General features: G+C 42.0%; 1 protein-coding gene across 2 annotated transcripts in view; it reads right to left on the bottom strand.

The window, feature by feature from the left end:
• Positions 1-999: 999 nt before the first annotated feature.
• CDK15 (cyclin dependent kinase 15) overlaps positions 1,000-22,212 on the bottom strand; it is a 135,577-nt gene continuing 114,364 nt past the window's right edge. For both annotated transcript variants that reach the window (XM_024243736.3, XM_063712965.1), the window contains 3 exons: positions 16,299-16,483; positions 5,568-5,710; positions 1,000-3,189 (listed from right to left, as the gene is read on the bottom strand). In XM_024243736.3, coding sequence (XP_024099504.2) covers positions 5,601-5,710; positions 16,299-16,483 — 295 coding nt within the window. In that variant the 3' untranslated portion in view covers positions 1,000-3,189; positions 5,568-5,600. The remainder of the gene's footprint in view (positions 3,190-5,567; positions 5,711-16,298; positions 16,484-22,212) is intronic.

Genomic DNA, 22,212 nt, shown 5'->3' with positions numbered 1-22,212 from the left:
CGTATAAATCCTGACACTATGTCAGCACCGTTCAACAGAACTTTCTGCTATAATAGAAATGTTCTGTATCTGCATCATGCAATATGGCAGCCACCAGCCTCTGAGCTATTGACATTTGAAATATGGTCAGTGTGAATGAGAAACTGATTTTTACATTTAATAATTAATTCAAATGTAAAGTCACATGTAGCTAGTGGCTACCACGTTGGATAGTGCAGGTGTGTGTTTTATGTGTCCTGGTAGCAGTCAGGATAGACTAGGTTATATTATAATAACAAATAACCTCAAAATATTAGTGGCTTAAAACAATAAAGTTTTACTTTTCTCTTCCACTACACCTTCATCATATGTCATCGGGGAACTCTGTTCTACATCTCCTCATTCTGGAATCATCTTAAACACGGCTGGTCACTGCAACCGAGGGAAAGTAAAAAGAAATTTGAGTCAGATGTGGTGGTGCACACCTGTAGTCCTGACTACTTGGGAGGCTGAGGTAGGAGGATTGCTTGAGCCCAGGAGTTTGAGTCTGTAGTGTGTGATGATCACAACCTGTGAATAGTCACTGCACGCCAGCCTAGGCCACATAGTGAGACCCCGTTTCAAAAAACAGAACAAAAAAAAAAAAAAAAAAGGGAAGAAATTTGGAGGATCTTATACTGGCAATCAAATGAATGCTTGGCCCAGAAGTGACAGAGATCACGTCCACTCACAATTCATTAGCCAGAACTAACCACGTGGCCATACCCACCCATCAGAGAGCCAAGAAGTGAGACCCCATTATGGATGCCTGGAAGACAGAAGACTATTAGGTGAATAGTCCTAGTGGCTAAGTAAGCCATCACTAAAATAACTAGTCCCTCAAACTGAACAAAAATAAATTATATTTTTTAAAGTCTTGTGTTGGTCTATACAGAAGAAACAACAAAAACATGGGATGAAAAAATATGCACAAATTCCAGGAATGTTTCTTTGATAAAATTGAGAAATGAAAGATTTAAATGTTTTAGAGTCTTATAATATTTATTACGCTTTTGAATAGGTAAATCCATTAAAGGAAGCACAAGCATAATCATATGCATAAGGTATATGCATATGCATAAGCATAATGTTCTTCCATTATAAAGAGGATAATTCTGTCAACTTCCACTTAATAAAATCAATTTTTTAATAACAAAATTTGTCTATTCATTCCTGCAGCAATAGTATCTAACCATAATTCCAAGTATAGTCTGTCCACAGCTGTTCCAAAGTCATTATTAGAGAATCTTGGAATTAGATGGGACATTGGAGGTCAGCTCTTCTAACCTCCAACATGGGAATCCCTCCTATAGCTCTCATATCTTTAGGGAGGCAGAGGAATCCCACTACTGTCGTGGGAACTCATTGTATTGATGGACAGGTGAAACTGCTCAAGAACTCTTGCTGATGCGTCAACAGTAGCACCCCTGAGCTATCGATTGGTACTAGCATTATCTTTGGGGGACAGCAAAATTATACTATTAATTCATATTGTACTTAAAAGTGCCAATTTCCACTAAGTCACAGCCTTTTTTAAGTTGTAGCCCAAAGTGTAAGAATTTAAGTCGGATGAAATTTGATGGAAATAAGTGTGGTTTTAGCCTGCTGTTCATTGGCTTCTAGCAAGGTGTCTTTTGAATCATGATCCAATACTAAATAGCAGCTGCCTCTGCAAGAGTTGTATATTCTCTAAATTTGATAGGTGTCAGGAACATTGGAGAGCCAGGTCTGAGGTTTGCATCTTAACTCTGGCATGCTACTATGAAGGAGTTATTTAACTTCACTGAGCCTCAGTCTCCTCTTTTGTGAAATAGAAGTCATAAATTAATAATAATAGTACTTACTCCAAGGAGTTGTATGAATAAGTTGTCCATGTACTCTGATTTATTCGAGTAATTAATAAAAATATTTGACCAGAATAGGACTCAAGACTGAACCGTGTAGCACACCACGGCTGGCCTTTCTCTGGGTTAAATAAACACCATGATTTGAGTACATATATCTGCTCCATCACCCAGCGTACACTGTTTCATCTTTCAGGTATAGCTGGACAGTCTTTGTCAAATGCCTTACTAAAATCAGATACTTACTCAGGCAGGTTGATTTGGGCTACCCATGTGTCTTTTTCCTTTTTCCATCTCAGACGTTGGGGGATAGTTACTATTTTTTAATTCTCTCTTAATTAGTTCCTCCTTGTTCTTCCAAAGGATATACAGAGGTCTCTGGTTTCTAGGCTACTATATTTCCTGAGATGATCCCTAGACAGAAGGGATTTCAGTTTCCCTGGCTTCTTTTAGAAGGAGTCATTGTATAAAACGGCACACATGTTAGCTAAGACTGATCTCTCATTTTACTTGAGGGGTGGGTGTGTGTGTGTGTGTGTGTGTGTGTGTGGTGTGGTGGTGCAACAGGGCTTAAATTACATCTTTGGAACTCTGCTCTCAACTACTTATTCAATATCTCCACCATCAAACCAGCGCTTAGATTCCCCATCATTGTTGCCATCATCACAGACAATTAAGATTCAGTAGGAGGAGATAGCCTGAAATTCATTTCTAATCAGCAGCCAAATCCAAACTTCTAAAATATGGGTTGGGTGGTAATACGTTCTGATAATCCAGTTTAGTGAAGGAGGAAGTGCCCCCTACAAAATAATAATAAATAGTCCTCAGGAAGTCCTTTCGTTAACAATGTTATCCAAGAAACCATCTTTTTCTAAACTTTAGACTAGTTTTCTCCTTGCCACAGAAATCCTTTTGTTGGGAGAAATTGTAAGTGAACACAGGAGTGGCAGGTCTCTGTAAGCACCAGCTCGTCTCCAGATTCTTTTAAATTGTCAGTCTCTTATCTGTCTTTTTGGGAAATCAACCTTCTAGCCCAGGAATGTCTTAACAAATGCCAAAATGAATGAAGTCATTCAGAAGCCCTCTTCTTAGACTTAGTTTATGTCTAGTTTTTTAAAATCAATCACTTAAATTCTATGCAAATGACAATAGCAGTAACCTTCCATTGCATTTTCTTCCAGTATTATGTACTATCGCCTTGAACACAATATTTAAACTATTCCAGGTCATAGGCGAGGGCATAAAACCCCTTGTTCAGTATGGAGTTAGATTTGAAGCTTCTTAGTAAGCTGAAGCAAATGAAAACCGAAACTGCAGAAATACAGCCCTGGAAGTGAATGAAAAATAAACACAATCAAAATAATGAACAACAGAGTATTGATGAAGGAAAAACAGTTAAACATTGCAAAGTTATTGATGGCATTATATATATTGATAGAAAAGGTAACGATAAAGCATAAGAGAGGCAGCATCTTAACCCTGGTTATAAGAACTAAGAAAGCTTTACAAATAATCAAAATCTATCTCCAGATGGCTTCTATAAGCTATCATTGTAACTCACCACCACCAACTGCTCAAAACATGCCAAGCTTTGAAAGAATATGTGTAAAGCCCTTACTGTAGTGCCTGGTGTGTGGTATCTATCCAGTAAATTTTAGTTCCCCTCTATTTCTCTGTTGTAGACATCAGTACACATTTTTTCCCTGCCTGAAACCGGCATTTTGAAGCTCTTTCAAGAATCTTAATTTTGAGGCATTGCTGCCAGTTACGAAGTCCTATACCCCAATTTACATTTTGACTCTCCTGAAAAGTGAATATTTTAACATAAATTCAATTCACTGGAAAAGATTTACAGGCCCCAAGTGTCCATGTGATTACTGCTTTTAGTCTCTTTAACTCTAGCACTCTAGATTTTGCTGATCCCAAGCCATTTATTAAACAGTTTAATTGCTCTAGCTTTTCCCTCTTGTGGCTCATCTCAGTTTTATCTCCTTACATTCGTACCAAGGCCTAGGGACATCATGAGATTACTCCAGCAGAGGCAAAATCTGCCTTCTCCCTTCTTCAATTGCTGGCAAAGGCCACAAGCTTGACATGCTGCATTTGATTGATTTTCTACTGTGACCAATTTATGTCTACAGGTAATAGTTCTTTGTGGAAGGTCACCGTAGATCAGAAAGGCAAAGTTATCTCCCTACCTTCCAGCTGCTTAAGAAAATAAAATAACGACAATAGAAATAATAATAATGTTAATGGAGCACCACCATCTGAGCCCATTTCCATTAGTGTCTTTGATAATTTTATGAAGGGTAAGCCCCCCACTTCACAGAATGCAGCTAAAGTTCATTCTGTCTTTATAACTAGCAGGTTTAAAATAATTGTACAGTAAAAGCTCTGCTCTAGAGAATATTTTGCTTGGGAAATACCATATTATATCACCAATTGTAATTCTAAATGTATATTGTCAAAATACAAACTTAGGTATTTCATAAAATGCTCTGAGGATCAGCTGTAATTTTAAACTTCCCTGCTCTTTGAAGACAAGACAATGATCTTAGAAGAGCCAGGAAGCCGATATTTTTAATGTGTATATGCCTTTAAATCGTGACAGCCAAAGATAGAGATCAAAAGAAAGAATGAAGAGTGAATCCAGCCATGTGAGTGATATTGTTGGGGGGTGTGTAGGGAGATGCCGGTGGTTACCATCTATGCCCCTGGGAAGCACGGCCAAGCTGTGGTTGTCAAATGGGTGGCCAAATCATAGGATAATGCTTGTGGTTTGGGATATAGCCAGGGTCACCTAGAGGGCAGGCAGGCTGGCTGGCAGGCTCTGTATGTGGGCTCTACCTTGATTCCTCTATCTTGATTGCTGTCCCATCTACCACCATGGAAGCCCCAGTATAGGAAGTGCTCTTGAGACATCTATAGGGTTGTCTATACTACGGTGACTTTTGGAGTTGACCCACCTGGCTTCCTGTGCCTGCTAGCAGTACTCATTTAAGGGTACGGTGGCTTTGGGAAAATCCTTCACAGCACCCCTTCCTCCTCAAGATTACCCTGGAAGGTAATTTGTGCCACAAAAGTGACTAACCATCCTGGTTTACCCAGGACTGTGCCAATTCTAGTACTGAGCATCCTACATCCAGGAAACCCCTTGGTTTTGGGGAAAACTTTGACAGTTTGTTACCCTTACCAGGACAAAATTTTGCCCTGTCAGTTGACAGTGAGAATTCCCTAGTTAAGGGAAAACAGTTGTTTTCAGTTTGCAAAAGTTGCACCTTAGAGTCTATACAAATAGATTTCCAGCTGGGCACTGTGCCTCACGCCTATAATCCCAGCACTTTGGGAGGCTGACGCACCAGGAGTGCAGTGGTGCGATCTTGGCTCACTGCAACCTCTGCCTCCCTTCATCCCACCTGTGTCGGCTGAAGATCTCACACCGATGAGGAAGCGTGGAAGTTCTGTCTTAGGAGCTTTATCCCTGCTCCGGGAGTGGAAGAGAAAGGCAATGCATGTAACTATTCTCTTTGCCCAGCCCAGGCAATGGAGGCCTGAAGAGGCAAGGCCACCTGTCCTAGAGTTGGCGAGGAAGAACTAGAAACAGCACAGAGGTGCTCTGAATCCCTGAGCAATGTCTGGACTCCACCTGGCACCAATTGCTTTTCAGTTTGTTCCATAAGGAGCCTCACTGTTGCGACCACTTACCTGGAAGAACCTTGGTGATCTTGCCCTTTCTTTTCACGAGCATTTGCTAAACTGGGCTGGGTGGTGACTTTTCTGGTAGGAGGCCAAAAGGTCACACATTTCTGGCTTTAGCCTCACTCCTGAAACTGTAAACAAAGACTCCTCTGTAGGAATGAAAAGAGAGAAGCACCAATATGTTATTTCCTGGGATTTTTTGTGGTATATTTTTGTCTGTTGTAATATTTGCCACCTGAAGAAATGTCAAAACATGAGCCAGACTTATTTACTAATAATTCATACTGACTCATAGATGACTCACTTTACTCAATCCAATAGTTGGCAAGTGCCTTCTATTTTATTCAATTTAATGCATATTTACCAAGTGAACACTTGTGCAAGGCAGTATGCTATGTGTTGAAGATGATAAAAATAGGAATAAAACTGGGAGGGACACACACATACAAACAAGGACCAAAAGTGAGGCACAAACAAAGGATTATGATAACCTCTCCCTCCAAGTCTATGGAGCACAAACAGAGCATAGACAAGGTGCCCTTTGAGACCTGAAGGATTACTATGCCCTCAATAGTGAAGGACTGCCAAGGAGGATATTCCCGGTTGAGGGATCAGCATGAGCAAAGATATGAAGGAAGAAAAGTGTTTGAGGGAACTGCAAGTCATCTTGCATGGTTAGAACAAGACAGACTGGGAGATAAAGTTGGAAAAATAGTTGGAACCAGATGGTGAAGGGAACTAATATCATGTCAAGGAGTCCGGACGTTAGTTAGAGGGTGATGTTCCAGAGTGATAGGCAATGAGCATCACATTGGGCCAGATATGTTTTAGAAAGTTTCCAATTTTATTAGATACATTAGGCAATCTTTTTTTTTTTCCTCTTCTTCTTTTTTTGAGACAGAATCTTACTCTGTGGCCCAGACTGGAGTGCAGTGGGGTGATCTCGGCTCACTGCAGCCTCCGCTTCCTGGGTTCAAGTGATTCTCCTGCCTCAGCCTCGCAGTAGCTGGAACTACAGGCAAGCACCACCACATCCGGCTAATTTGTGTATTTTTAATGGAGACAAGGTTTCATCATGTTGGCCAGGCTGGTCTTGAACTCCTGACCTCAGGTGATCCACCTGCCTCAGCCTCCCAAAGTGCTGGGATTATAGGCGTGAGCCTCAGTGCCTGGCTGGCAATCTATTTATATAGACTCTAAGGTGCAACTTTTGCAAATTGAGAAAAAAAAAACTATTTGAAAATATATATACTACCTTTGATGTCCAAATCAGGTATTTGGTTAGCTCAGAATACCGGCAGTTCGCATTTTCCCAAGTGCCTGTGTTTGTTAAGTGCTTGCTACTCCTGAATGCTCACTACACTAAAGCTACAAGCCAATTCCTCCAAAAGTTGACATTGCAAGGGGCTTATCTGAAAAGTAGGGAAAATCAAACTTCCTGGCAGATTGCTGTAAGTTTAAAGAAGATAATATATGCAAAACACCTTGTGTTAGTTTCTGATACACAATATGTTTTTAATAAATGGTAGCCATTGTTACAAGTGTTAGCACAGATAATCTGAGAAAAATAGCAAGAGGCAGCAGCCACATTGTCGCCAAAGCACATCTGCAAAATTTGCTCAGGGCCCCTTTCCACTTGGGCATTGCTTTTCCCAGGTTCACAATTTGCATAAATCTGGGGTGCTCAAAATACCTCACAATTTAACAAAAAGAGAGGCTTCCGTCCTTAGTGCACCAAAAGCATAAAATGCCTTAATAACACTGTTTGCTGGAAGCTGCTCACACCCAAAGGGAAGAAATAAACTTGCCAGCTCTGCTCGCCTGGCCTAAACTTCTGCTCTTAAATGCTGTGGGTAATCTGGGGTCTCGTCTTCTTGTATTTGGAATCGCATATTCCAAATAGGCTGGAAAGGGGAGCCATCATACCATTTGTTGATATGCATAAGACATTTTCACAAGGACATTATAATATGCAATTTTGTATTCTACTTTCTTTTAGATCTTGTCATAGCATAGACAGTTAAATGGCTAAAATAAACAGTGCGTATACTTTACCAATTATTCTCAAATCAACTCAAATCCAAACGATTTGGGGAACTTCTCTAGGGGAGAAGTATCCTCTTGCCTTGGGGACAGTGGCATGAAAAGCTGGGATTTCCCTCCGGCTTCCTTGCCCCTCAAAAGCAGCAGCTCCTCAAAAGCAGGGAGGGAGGGAGAGAGAGAGACACTATCTGGCAGAACATGCTGGGAAGGCAACCGGTTAATCAAAAGGATTCCAATTTGGCCGTGGACTGCCAGACTCTCCTTCCCAACTCATAGAAAAAGAAAAAGGAGGAAGAAAGAAAGAAAGGGAAATAAAAAACGAAAAAAGCTGCAGCGCGGCTCTCCTTCAGCAATCTCACAAATGCAAAACCTTCCACTCTGGCGACTCCTCATTAGCTTCCCGAGGCTGACAGCATAATTATCGCAGCTGCTTCACTCTTAGAATAAATAAACATGAAAGCGGGTGTTTAAAAATTTTTTGAGAAGGGAAATTCAGTCATCTAGACAGTCGGCAGGACAAGTTTATTTAAAACTTTTAGATTCTTATGTATTTAGATCATTTCGGAATGAGATAATGAGATAGTTGTCTTTTTAGTCTAATTGAGTTCCTAAGCTCATGGCTGTTGGCTGTCACCCCTTTCAAACTTTGCTTTAACTTTCCTTCCTTTAGAAATCTGATCCTGGTGTCTCCATTTACTCTTCCTGGGCTGATAACCTGGTGAAGGCTCAGTGCACTGGAGTGCAGAAAGTGACTTAATGGGATTGAGGGGCTAAATAACCTTTCACAGGAAACAAGATAATCAAATCTCTTTTACTTGCCCATAATGGCTAAAAGAGAAAGCACAAGCCAAAAAAAAAAAAAAAAAAAAAAAAAGGTTGAAAATTAAGCTATCATTTCAAAATGTCTTGTAATCTTCCGTGTCACGTGGGTTTTGCAGTACTCTCCTACATCATCAATCCATCAGCTGGAGATGCTTAGTGCATTTAATTATTCAAAGTGCACACATCCTCGTGATTATGCGGTAATTTTAGCTCATGTGTATGTATAGAGAATTCATATCTTCAAAGCCCAGAGGATCACACAGCACTTTAAAACGAAGTTGCTAACTAACATGAAGTGCACTTAAAACTCTGACTAGGGGCACAAGACACATACATTTCCGATTAAAGCAGATGATCTTTCCTTTTAAAATTAATTATGCCTATTTATTTTTTCCTTTCCCTCCTGCCCTTCATTCTCCCAGGACCAAATTTATATGAACCCTTGCATTCAGTGAGTTAGAAGCATTATAAAAATAAATATTCTGTCAATCTGGGGTAAAGAGAACTAGTGTTAACCCATCGTGCAGATGGAGAGACTGAGGCTTATTACAGCCAAAACACATTATGTTGGGAAACAAAAAAGAAGAAAACTCAGGTCCTTTAACTCTCAATCCACAGCTCAGACTGCCTGTGCCATTTTGTTTTAACTTATTCTTTTAAACAATGAAGACGATATAACACCAGTTTAAAGAAAGCTCTGAGAAAGGAAAAGAAATGACCTACAACCCCCCTAAACTAGAATAGCATTTTTATTTTGTACACTACCTTTCAGTTTTGTTCATGTGCATATTAATTTTCACAGGTACATTATAATATGCAATTTTGTATTCTAGTTTCTTATAGCTCATGTTATAGCATAAGAACTTTCATAATATCACACACTTCTATTAATGATCATTTAAAATGATTACATAGTACTCTATGTTGAGTCAATATACCAACATTTGTCCAATTGTTTCTCTGGTGTTTAACAGTTACATTGCTTCGTTTTATTTAAAAAATTGTAAAACATTATAGACAACACTGCAATGAACATTTTCATTAATCTAGGTTTTAGGGTTTTTCCCCCATTCAATTATTTCTTTGGATAATTTCCAGGAACAAACGCAAAAGGTATAAGGCTATGATCATTTTTATGGCTCCCGATATGCATGCTATAACACTTTGCAAAAGTTTCAATACCATCAGCAGATAATCATTTTACCACAATCTCATCAACACTGGGAGCTATTAGGTTACAGGAAAAAATAACTAATTTAACGGTTATTTGTATTTTTTTAATCCCTAGTAAAGCAGTCGATTTATTCCATGTGTTGCTGTGCTCTTTTTGTTTCCTCTTGCATAAATTGCTATTTTATGCCTTCAACTCATTTTCCATTGGATTCCTTAATGTTTTCTTATAAAACTGAATGAGTTACAGGTGAAACAAAAACATTTATCACCATCGATTAAGAAATCTTGGCCAGACAAGGTGACTCATGCCTGTAATCCCAGCACTTTGGGAGGCCAAGGCGGTGGATCACCCGAGGTCAGGAGTTTGAGACCAGCCTGGCCAACATGGTGAAACCCTGTCTAACTAAAAATACAAAAATTAGCCGGGCGTGGTGGCACAGGCAGGTAATCCCAGCTACTCGGGAGGCTGAGGCAGGAGAATCTCTTAAACCTGGGACATGGAGATTGCAGTGAGCCAAGATCATGCCATTGCACTCCAGCCTGGGTGACAAGAACAAAACTCCATCTCTAAAAAAAAAAAAAAAAAAAATCTTAAAACCCAAGGCTGATTGCGTATATTATTACAAGAAAAGAAAAGAAAAGAAACTAAGGTAAGATGGCGTTGAGGAAGAAGTTGGTCCTGGGGCGTAAATCTCTATTCAACTTAAATTGAGCCCTCTTAATTGTGACATATTAAACACGCTACCTGGGGACGTGTGGAATCTTTCCCAGAAAAGCTTTAAAATAAACACAGTACATGAGAGAGTGGGAGGAGCACAGAACTGGGCATCAAGATCTTGGTTCTAATCTTGATTTTGCAGCTAAGTTCCTATGTGATCTTTAGCAAGAACAATGAATAGTATGAAAGGAGTAGCTTTTAGGAGTCGGATTTGAAGTAAAATCTTGGCTCTACAATTTTCTAGCTGTGTGACTTCAAGCAATTAGCCTACCTCACTTCCAGCTGTCTAATCTGTAATATGAGGATAACAATTCCAGCCTCACCAATTAGTACATAGATTGATAATTTATATAAAGCATATAGATGTCCAATAAAAGGCAGGTATGATTATTCTTCCCCGGGCATCAGTGATTCAGCTATATAATGAAGGTATAGAATAAGTAGTCTTTAAGATCCTTTATAAATAACTCTTTTCTGAATTATTTATCTTTACTTGGAGACTCAGCCATGAATGTAACAAATTTAACCAACTTAAGGGCTTGGTAGGGCTGAGGGACTTGGTTTTCCCAGACTTCTCCCAGCAACACAATGCTATGCAACGCCATAAACCACGTCTCAACCCAGTATCTCCTCTAATGTATTGAAATGGATTGAGAACAACTTTGTGCATAGAAGGTGGGAAAGTGTGTTATGGAGGACATCTCCAAATTTGCTTCTTAAGGGCTGATTAATGGAGGATTTAAAAAGTGGACAGATTGGTCTGAGTTATGTTACAAACTCCTAGAAGTAGCATAGAGTCAAGAGAATGGCTGAGAATCTTCCTTCCCTCTTTTCCAACATCCCCAGCCCCTGAAACCTGGCCTCATAGAATGACAAAATATTCTGGTTCAACTTTGAATAGAATAGACGATAAAACCAATAAACAGAATAGGTTTGAAATTATGTGGAAGCATTTAGAGTGAAACTAAGCTTGATTAGTACATGTTAAAGAATGTTTACATTGTTGCAAAAAGGTATACGACGGTAAGAAAAACTACAATGGTATATGAGTTAAGACTGAGCCACTATGATTAAAAAGAAGACAACTTCAGAATGATCTTAGATGGTATTGAGAGGAACATGACATTCCTTTGCATGTATGCCCTTCCTCCCCAATCATCCAGACCCATCATCTTTCAAGGCCCGCTCACAAAATCATTCTGGATCCCCACAGCTGGAGCTAATCTCACCTCCTTCAAACACTTAGATCACTTTATTTGTTTACTTGATCTGCGGCTGTTTATATACTTGTCTTATTTCCTAAAGGACTGTAAGCTCTTTGAGGACAGGGTCTATGACTAATTCACTTTTGTGTCCTTTAATATCACACCTCACAGACACTCAGTAAACCTCCAATGAATGAATGGAACATGATTCTCCCACCATGCAAGAAATTTGAGTCTATGCTGCCTCCATATTCTCAGAGATAAGCAAAATAACTGGAACAGATTCAGAAGAGAACAATAAAACAAAATGACTAAAAAGTGGGAGAAACAGAATTTGTATTCGGAAACAAAGGTTAAAGGAATTCAGCCTAAAGTGGCCTTTGGGAAGTGATATCATAGGGACCTTCCAATATATTAAGGCGATAACACTCAAAGAAGGCCGGAAGTTCTTTTATTGGACCAAAACAAAACACGACTCAGATTTTAACAGGGCAATGAGGCATGCTGAAGAACTTTCGGAGTATAGATATCGGGATGGTGTGATCAAAGGTAGAGGTAAATGCCATGCTTTCTTCCATCCCTATGTGTATATAAGTATACGCTAACAATGGGGCCTGTGGTACAGCATTTTTGCAAAATTACTTGTGAAACAATTGCAAGCTTTTAAGATTTTCTCCCCCTAAGATGCTAAAACCCATTTTAAAGGAGAAGGGGATTTAGTCCAGGAAGGAATGGGAGACTCAAGTATGAGACTTGGCTAGCAAGCAAAATGGGACCAACCCAGAGAGAGAGAGAGAGAAAGAGAGACAGCCTTTGATGTCCTGACGATCAAGGACCACGGCTTAAAGACCAGACTCTTAAATCACGTGTCATTTACTGCCTCAGATAAAAAATACTTTTCTGGATCAGTGTCTGTAGTTCAAAATGGCTAGGTTCCACAATCAGTCTTAACTTTCCAAGGGTAACATTTGGAAGGTTTCCTGCAAGAACAGAGCGGAGCCAGTTTTAAGAAGGGGCAGCTTAATGATTTTCTACTACCCCCACCCCCAAATCATTAAACAGTGTTCCTTTCCCAGAGCCCAAGTTCATGCTGAGGGCAAAGGGAATTAAATGAAGAAGCTGAACCTGCAGCTAAGATTAGAGAGTTGCCAAGGGCCTAATTTTAGGTCCTAGCTGGCCCAGCTGACGTCCTGCCCTGCTGGCTCAGCCACGAGGACCACAAGTGTGGCTGTAAGCCGGTGTCTGAGTGGGAAGAGCGACTCCCTGGCCATCTGCAAAAGCAATTAGCTTGCTGTTGGCTGTGTTTTGAGAGGGACTACCAATAATTTCTCCTTCAACAAGTGTTTCTTCAGGTGTTCATGAGTCAATAAGGGAAAATGTCAGAACTTGGCAGAAGTTCCCACATGCTTGCCATTCTAATATTCACACTTTTCCACTTCAGGTGCTGTCCAAAAGGAAACTAATTCTGGAATTCCTGGTTTTCATGGCAAATAACCCCCTGATAAATGCCCTTTGGCTCTAAGCGTACTGCCGCAACCTAGGGAAAGCATTGTTCGGGACTTCTCAGTGTCATGAAAATAGAGATGGACTGGAACAATTCTTTCACTTTGTGTGGAATTTCTATGCCGCTCCTACACTGGGATTTAAGCTGTCCTTCCACTCTCCATGTATTTCCCAGTCCCAGGCTTTATGCTTTAATTGTCTCCTTTAGAGGGCAGACAATAAGAGCTGGCATCTTCCAGATCAAAGGGGAAACAGAATATATTTTAAAGTGACAACTCTGTTATCCTGCAACCAGAATAAAACCAGAATAATAAAATGATATAAATATAAGCCTCTAAATAATTTTATACTGAAATGCCACCAGAGAGCAAAATTTCTTGCATAATTATGGCAGAGAAACTCTCCTTACAAATCACTCACAAGAGCATGCCGATTTTTGCACAATTCTCGTGCCTGGGGCAGCCCTCCTCAGGGATGGAGTTTCTATGTCCCTGCAGATTGGGAACTGTGATTACCCACTGGTGTGCTCTGTCTGCAAAGGAGGCTGTTAATAAAGGCTCATTGCCAGGGGCAATGAAAAAGCAGGCTGGCACTGCCAGGCCAAGGACCGCATGTCTTAGTAGATAATGTGCTGGTGGTGAGGGCCACTGTCACGAAGGTGCACAAACCAGCCCTGGCTGCTTCTGTCTCTTCCTCTCTTTTTCTTTCCTAGTAGCTTTGCTTTTTCTATCTACTTGTCCATCTGTCTCTACACATATTTCTACACGCCCACCACCCTGCCACACACATACACAAGCACGCACACATGCTCGTGCACATGAGTGCACGAGCACACACACACAGAGGCATACACACCCAATCTTGCCCCCGCCTTTCCCTGTCTCTTGGCACCGGCCCTTTCATCTTCTCCCTCGGGGATTCAAGATGTCGCTGCAGGAAATGCTTGTCCGCCGAGGCAGCAGCAGCAGAGCCCTGTGGCTTTGACAAACCTCATTTAATTGGGAGGAAGCCAGGAGAATTTGAAAGAACTGAAACATCCACAAAACTCCTTTTATCAGGCATAATTTAAACTCTGCATGGAAAAACCCCTATATGTATAAAGAAAAGTCAACTTCCCTCCTGCTGTGAGCACTCCTGGTCTCCCCCTCCAGTGCAGGCAGCCTCCTGCAAGATTCCATCTTTTCATTTTTCTAAAAGTGTCAAAGTAGATTTGGGCTCTGTGACTGGGCGAACAGGGAAGGAATACAGATTGTTCTCTCTCTCTCACATGCACACACATATACACACATACACACCCAACCTTAGATACCCATGCACCAGGGCCCCTCTGTTGGTGGCTTTGCTTTTGGGTCAGCCAGGAAAAATCAAAACCCAAGTTTCTAACAACACATCAGTTTGGACAGTGATTGTTTCTTCCTAATCACCTTGCGTCAGGCAAAAGCTGGAGCCTAGAAAACTTTGAAGATCCCCAGCAATTCTCAGCATGTGGAATAACAGATCCTAAAGGAGGGCCAATGGGGAAAGTTTCTTTAAGTGAAGAGAAGGGAGTGTGTGTGTGTGTGTACATCCAAGCGTGTATACTTGCATGAAGTAGTAGAGTTATAAGTCCCAAGTCTGAGAGGGGAAAGCTGAAAAGGAACAATCTAGAGGCTTGGACTGGGAAGAGGAGATTGGGATGGGAGTGGCTGGGGAGGAATGGGGCTGAAGTGGGGGCAGAGGTAGCAGGAAGGGAGTGAGAATTGTGGATCTGCCTGCAATGTCTTTTGTTCCACCCATATGCCTCTCCCCTCTTTCCAAATTCCACTTTAGATTCACCTCCAGTCCAATCCATCTCATTTGAATTCTTGTTCCTCCAAAGAATTGCCTTCAACACACACATAGTCTCTGCACATCTGCAGTTGATTATGCACAGATTTTTAGCTGTTTAGATATGATTTGTGCTGATATGTGTGCGAGGGTGCCCCGTTTCCTCTTCCTCGCCCTCTTTTCCTCCCACTTCATAAGAACCTGGAGGCCAAGGACAAGTCTCTTGTTTTCCTCAACTTTTTATGGCACTTAATATGTTCCTGACACTTAATGGCAATTTAATAAATACTAATGACTGACTCTTTCTACAGGGTTAAGTAAGACATTAACCCCAGTTGTATGGTTATGGTTATTTGTGGAGATCCGAAATGACTCACCTTAGTCATAAAACAGACTGCCTCAACCAGTCCCAAACTAAGCGCTTTGGACTCTGCTGCAGGACCATGTCCTAGACACAGAGGCGCTTCATCTGCAAACTCTGGCAAGGTGGACCAGGCTGTTTCCACACCTCTTGGGCAGTAGGTCCTCACCCTGTCCCCATCCTTATCTCACTGCACCCCATCGCCACTCCCCCACACCCCTTCCAGTGTCCTCTTCCCAGTCCCAGCCCTTAGGCCCTCCCTCCTAAGCTTTCTTTTCTCTGGCTTAGGACTTCTAAAACCAACCCTGGCTGCTTCTCTCTCTTCTGTTTTTCTTTCCTGGTAGCTTTGCTTTTCCTGTCTACTTGTCCCTTGTTCCTAAAACTATTTTTAGTTGAATGGTGGATTTTTTTCAAAGAAACCTCACCTAAGGATAGTCCCCCATGGCCACTGCCCACATCCTCCTGTAGCCCTTCCTGGCCACAGTCCAAGAAACATGACGGGAGTTCCAACCACATGATCCCTCAGCAGATTTCAGATTTGGAAGATGACTTCAGGCCCAGGCAGCAAAGGCTGATTCCAGGGTAGCTTGTGTTTACAGCAGGTGGGCAGCCTGGGAGGAGGCCTCCCTTCCCCCAGCACCCCACCCCAGCACTGCCTTCTGCAGCTTGCTATTACCAATCAAGAAAGGCCCAGCTCCCTCTCAGGACATATCCGCTTCACCTATCATCTTACTCTCTGCAGAAAGGGAGAAGAGTCTTGTTAGAAACACCGGTGTGCCTTCCTAGCAGATGGTAGCTAAGGCAAACAACTCAGAGACAACGTCCATCTCATCCAATTTCTGAGTGTAAATGTGTACCTGTGAAATGTCTGGACCATCACAAAGAGGTCCTTGTAACCTCTCCCCACCAGTGCTTCAGAGTTTGAGAGAAGTTCATGCAAAACTCAGACAAGATTGGGTCCTATCTTGCTTCTCCCAGGCAAATTGATCTCTAACTTCACTCCTGGGGGTAAATGCTATGATTCTCTGGTGCTAAGGCAAACTACTTAAGACACCAAGACTTACACACACATGCACTCATGCACACACACACACTCCCTCGCTCACCATCAGGAAGCTGGTACAGCTGAGATGGCAGGGCACTGAAATAATCATGAACAAGTGCTTCCTGGGCAGAGACGCGGTCTCTGGGAAAGCCTTTCAGCATCTGGGAGGCCAGGTCTTCAGCTTCAGGAACCCTGCCCAGCCTGGAAAAGTGGGAGAGAAAAACAGTTTCTCCAGCAGCCTCCCTTCTGAAAAACAAAGGGAGAAAAACAAACAGTAAAGAAAAGGAGATGGCTAGACTTAGATTTTAAGTAGAATTTTCCTGGAATTGCTAAAGTTGATGGCAAGTGGAAAAGTACCCCCCATACTAAACTCTTACTGACTGTCCTGTTACTAAGTTGAAGGGGAAAAATCTCCTCATTCTATCACTCAGCTCCCTTGCCCTCCACCGTGTGTCTGGGCACCATGTACAGATAAAAGACACAGGAATATAATTACAAACAGAAATATATAATCAAGGATTCTTTTTGGAGGAACACCACAACCCCAACCAAGCAGAAAGGCCTGATTCAAAATACGATCGAACTCTGAGAGGCTGAGGCAGGCAGATCACTTGAAGCCAGGAGTTCGAGACCAGAGTGGCCAACATGGTGAAACCCTGTCTCTACTAAAAACATAAAAATTAGCTGGGCGTGGTGGCATGCACCTGTAATCCCAGCTACGCAGGAGGCTGAGGCATGAGAATCACTTGAGCCTCAGAGGCAGAGGCTGCAGTGAGCTAATATTGACCACAGCACGCCAGCCTGGGCGACAGAACAAGACTCTGTCTCAAACAAACAAACAAAAAACATGTTCAAGGCTCTGGACTCCAAGGGTGGCAAGCACAGAAATCTGGAGGGGGGAAAGCACAGAATTCTAAAGAGGTGATTCTGGAGGGTGAAGCTTGGGTAGAAAATACACTTGTTTGCAGCTCAGCCAGGCTTATTAGTTAGGAAGCTCTCTTGGTTCCCCTGAGATGGAGCAGAGGAAGAGAGATAATTAAGTACTTAAATCACAGTAAGGACAAATCCTCAAGTTGATCTTATGTTGAAATATATATCTGGAGATGAGCAAATTCATTTATTGAGCAACTACTATGTGCTAGTAAGTGGTTGGCTTTGGGAGACACAGGACAAGACTGTCTTCTGGCAGCTCAGGTGGAGGAGTCAGATGTTCATCAAATTATCACACAGATGTCTAAGTACAACTGTGAAGAAAAGAATCCTATGGTCTGACTGTATCTCTCCAAAATTCAAATTTATGTTGAAACCTAATCACCAAAGTGATAGTATTAGAAAGTGGGAACTTTGGGAGGTAATTAGGTTATAAAGGAGGCTTGAGAGAGCACTTTTGCCCTTTCTGCCCTGTGCAGACATGGTAAGAAGGTGCCATCTGTGAAGCAGAGAGCCCTTGCCCAACACCTAAGCTGCTGGCACCTTGGTCTTGGTTTTCCCAGGCTCCAGAGCTGTGAGAAGTACATTTCTATTAATTGGCAATTACCCAGTTAAGGTATTTTGTTATAGCAGCCCAGGTATAACATTTTGGTTCCCCTGAGGTGGAGCAGAGGCAGAGAGATAACTGAGTACCTAAATCACAGTAAGGACAAATCCTCAAGTTGACCTTATTTTAAGGGTTAAGATAGCCTCAATACCTGACCTAGAATGGGAAGAGGTGGTCAGGAAAGGATTTATTGAGGAAGTGGCATTTGAGCTGAGAGTTGAAGAACGGAGGGCAGGCAAGTGGCAGGCCTTGCCTGACAGGGATCTGTGGTACCTACACAGACCCTAGAGTGGGAGGGAGAAGCCAGAGTTTTAAGAAGGGAATCAAGGCCAGTTGACTGGCCCAGGACAAAAATGGGGAGAGAGGCCTGACATGAAGCTGGGGAGGGTGGCTTGTGGGTCTTCATGTTTCCTATTTACTTACAACGCTTGAAAGTCTTTGCTCATCTAATGCCAATCATTTATGTACACCCAACTCCACAACCCACACGTAGGTTTATAACTGGAAAGGCACAAGAGGGAAAACTGTGCATATCCCAGAGGGCAGCTGATCATGGGACTGATGTCTGACATTCAGAATTAAGTTGTATGGCCATGAAATACCACAGCAAATCCCCAATTAAGCAGACATAGATGGGCTTACTTAATGCCAAACACACCTACTGACTTAAAGCAAGAAAGATCAGATATTCTTTCCCTTCCAGGTGCCGTGATGCAGAGATGCTGGAAGTCTTGGCCCAGAATTGTAATTTACCTAATTTTTGCATAAGATTTGCATTAAAAAATTTGAGCTATTTGATTCCCAAGACATGAAACTGTTTCTGCAAACAGATAACTACCTTCAAACTCAGGAGTAATTGCTTCATAGGCAAGATAGAGAAGAAATTTGCAAATTTCCAAATCCTTGCAAATTTCCAGACCAGTTAGGAGAAAAAGGAATTGGGTAGAAGTCTACTCATTTGCTGTGGCCTGAAGGACTGGCAGATATATTCCTCATCCAGGGTATCCTGTCCAGGCAGAGGTTTTTTAGGGCCCATGAAACGGGGTTTGGAAGAGGAATGTTAGTACAAATCACTAGAGCCTAGGATCTGTCTGGAAGGAGACTCGGGAAATCTCATGAACAAATTTTAGCTGGTCCACCCACACTATTGGGTGGTGAGGTGAAGTTTGTGCCAAAATTGGGCCCTGAATCCACTTTCTGCAGGCTTCATGCTTTCTGGTTAAATATGAACTTCTGGACATGGGGAGGGCGGGTAGGTGGTGGGGAGCAATGCATCTATCAGCTTCCACCTCCACAGTCCCACCCCAATCAGCGATTTGTTCTCTCGAATACTCCCCCAACATTAACCCACAACAGATGGCTCCTGAACTGCCCTGTAGTGGGGGCTGAGGGGCTGCAGTCTGATTGGACAGGGAAGTCTGGGAGACCTGTTTTAAACTTGTGTTAGCATGGCAGACATATTGTTTTTACTTAGATTGTGTTTATGTAGAGTGTCTGGGGAAGCCAAGAAAGGCTAATGGAGTTTACAGGGGTATTAGGGGTACCCCTCTTCTTATAAGAACAGGTTATTTGGCCAGAGCTTTGCCTCATGTCTGTTATCCCAACACTTTCGGAAGCAGAGGTGGGAGGATCACTTGAGCCCAGGAGTTCGAGACCAGCCTGGGCAACATGGTGAAAACCATCTCTATCAGAAAATACAAAAATTAGCCAGGTGTGGTAGCATGCACCTGTAGTCCCAGCTACTCAGGGGGCTGAGGCGGGAGAATCACCTGAGCCCAGGAGGTCGAGGCTGCAGTGAGCCATGATCGCGCCACTGCACTCTAGCCTGGGTGACAGAACTAGACTCTGCCTCAAAAAAATAAAATAAGAACAGGTTTTTGTTTTTGTTTTTTTTAAACCAGGTGAATGAATAAAAGAAGGGTAGGTACTAATTAGTGCAAGGACCTCTTTTTTAGGATTTTCCATTTCAACCAACAGAACCTACCCTCACCCTCCCCACAGGGTTGTTTCAGGGCTTCTGGTAGTTTCTGGACTTGTTCCAGTCTCACAGCCTCTGAACTATGACTGCTGCCCTTTGCTTCTCCTTCTCCTTCGCCGGTAGAGGTGGGCACCAGGGCAAAGTGGGCAAGTGAAGACTCTTCCTCCTAGGAGCCAAGTGTGTGCCGGTCTCCCCTGTACAAGCCAACTCCACCCCACATGAACACAAACCTTCACTGGCAGCACTGGTAGCAAGACCATCAGGATCTGGGCCTTTGGCAAGCGCCCCAGTAATCACCGCCTTGCTATTGCACATTGAGCTCTTTTTGCAAGGCTGAGGAAAGAGTCCCGGGAAAACAAATGTTACTTTTTGGGCACAAATGTTGATTTACTGACATCTTCCGTGTTTGTATCATTATGCTTTTTCCTGTCACCGATGGCCTTGCTTGCTACCAATTGCCTTTCCTGTCATAGTTGTACACATGGCCACCACCTCTAACTCCCGCTGGAACAATTATCCACTGGTTACAACCCCTACTTTAAAAATAAACATTGGCATAAAAAAATGATCATCACAAATGTTAATTTGCCTACCAGCACCTTTCCAAGGTAAATGTGAATTCATACTCTTAGGTTTGTGATGTTAACTACCAAACATGACAGGAGTATCTTGCAGAGGTAGGAAAACCCCCCACCCAATTAATGAGAATCTGCTATTAAAGATTAAGAATCCTGTGATAAATCAGTCCTTCTAGTAACATTTCAAGAGGTGAGAAGTGTTCCAATGCCAAAATAATTCATACTTATTGTAGAGCAGTTAGAAAATGCAGAGAAGGAAAATTATGACTAGCCTATCACTCTGAGATAATCCTCTGATACTCAAAGATAATCACCATTGCTTGAGGTCTTTGTTTTCTTCAGTCCTTTGCTTTTAGACAGGTATAGTTTTTGTTTTACAAAAAAATGGGATCATGCTATACATGCTCTTATAACCTACTTTTTCCATTTAACTACCTTGATCATCTTCTCATAACTTTGAATCACTTTCTAGGACATTATTTTACTGGCTGTTATCGTTTGATTATGTAGGCATACCATAATTTACAGAGCTAGACTCCTATCTGAGTTGTTTCCTTTATTGTTGGGATGGAGGTAGTACTATTAAAATCACGCTGTAACAAATATTCTCAAAGAGAAATCTTTGTGGGTTTGTGTATATTTCCTTAGGATAAATTCTTAGAATTGATGTTCAGTTGAAGGATATATACAACATGTTAAAGTATTTGATTCATACTATCAGCTAGAAGAGCTGTAGATTCATACTATCAGCTAGAAGAGCTGTACCAATTTCCATTTCTGCCAGCAGCCTAAGAGTGTGCTCATCCCTGTGGGCAAGGATAATAAATTCATTCCAACCCACCTGAATTGCCACAGGCCCCATTGCTTATAAAAGTCATAAAAATAATTAAAATTGTGTATCAATCCTAAAAGATGTGCTGGGGGCCAGGACAGCTACATGTAATCTTAAAAGTCCAGAATAGAAACACAAACAATAAGAAAAAATGAAAATTGAGTTTTGTGACTGTGTAAAACACCATCTACTAACCCATCACTCCATACTTCTAAAATCTGGTTGTTCTCGGGGGTCTGGGACAGCAGTTTTGATTTCCTAGCACAGCCTGGCTCTGAGTATAAAAGTCTCCCAGCCACAGCACTGCCACTGACCTCCGAGGTGCAGGACAGGCTGGTCAATATGAGCTCAGCTGGGTTCTTTGTTTTTCCCCCTGGACCTACAGGAAGAGGAACAGGGCAGGGATAGAGTAGGCACTTTTTAAATGTTCTCAGTTTGGGATGTAGTAGATGCCCACAGTCAGAAATACATCCAATACTAGGAAGAAACATTGCAGAAGCTGTCCTAAACATTGCAGAGCTGTCATCTAAAAAGTGAGTGCGTACCTACTAGGCCCACATTAAGGAGATCACCATCAAACCTCAAGCAAGCCCCGGGGATTCATCTACAGGCCTGTGAATGGTTCCACTGCACCTCTGAAGGGATTGTGTAGAAAAGCCAGTGACACTTCGGCTGCTTGTTACTTGCCACATCTGCAACCTGATTCAACAGCCAAATCCACAGAGACCTGGGTTCCGGATGAATCCTGGCTCTACCACTTACTTAGCTGGACTACCTTGGTCAAGTTACTTAACTTCTCTCAGCCTCAGTTTCCTCCTCTTTGACCTGGGAATGATATTTGTAAGGATTAAATATAATAATATATGTAGCACCCTGCTAGGTACATAGTATATATCCCATCTAACGTTAACCCTTTCACAGAGCCCTTCCCAGAGCCAAGAATTTTCCCATGTGATAATCCAGGCTAACGCTGCCAATGGAATTTTCCATGATGATGGAGATATTCTATTTTTGCTCTGTCCAATATCATAGTCACTACTCCAATGTGGC

The sequence above is a fragment of the Pongo abelii genome, chromosome 11 (assembly GCF_028885655.2).
Source record: "Pongo abelii isolate AG06213 chromosome 11, NHGRI_mPonAbe1-v2.0_pri, whole genome shotgun sequence".
NCBI classification, from domain to species: domain Eukaryota; kingdom Metazoa; phylum Chordata; class Mammalia; order Primates; family Hominidae; genus Pongo; species Pongo abelii.
Note: the sequence above shows the minus strand (reverse complement) of the source record. Positions and strands in the feature narration are given on the sequence as shown.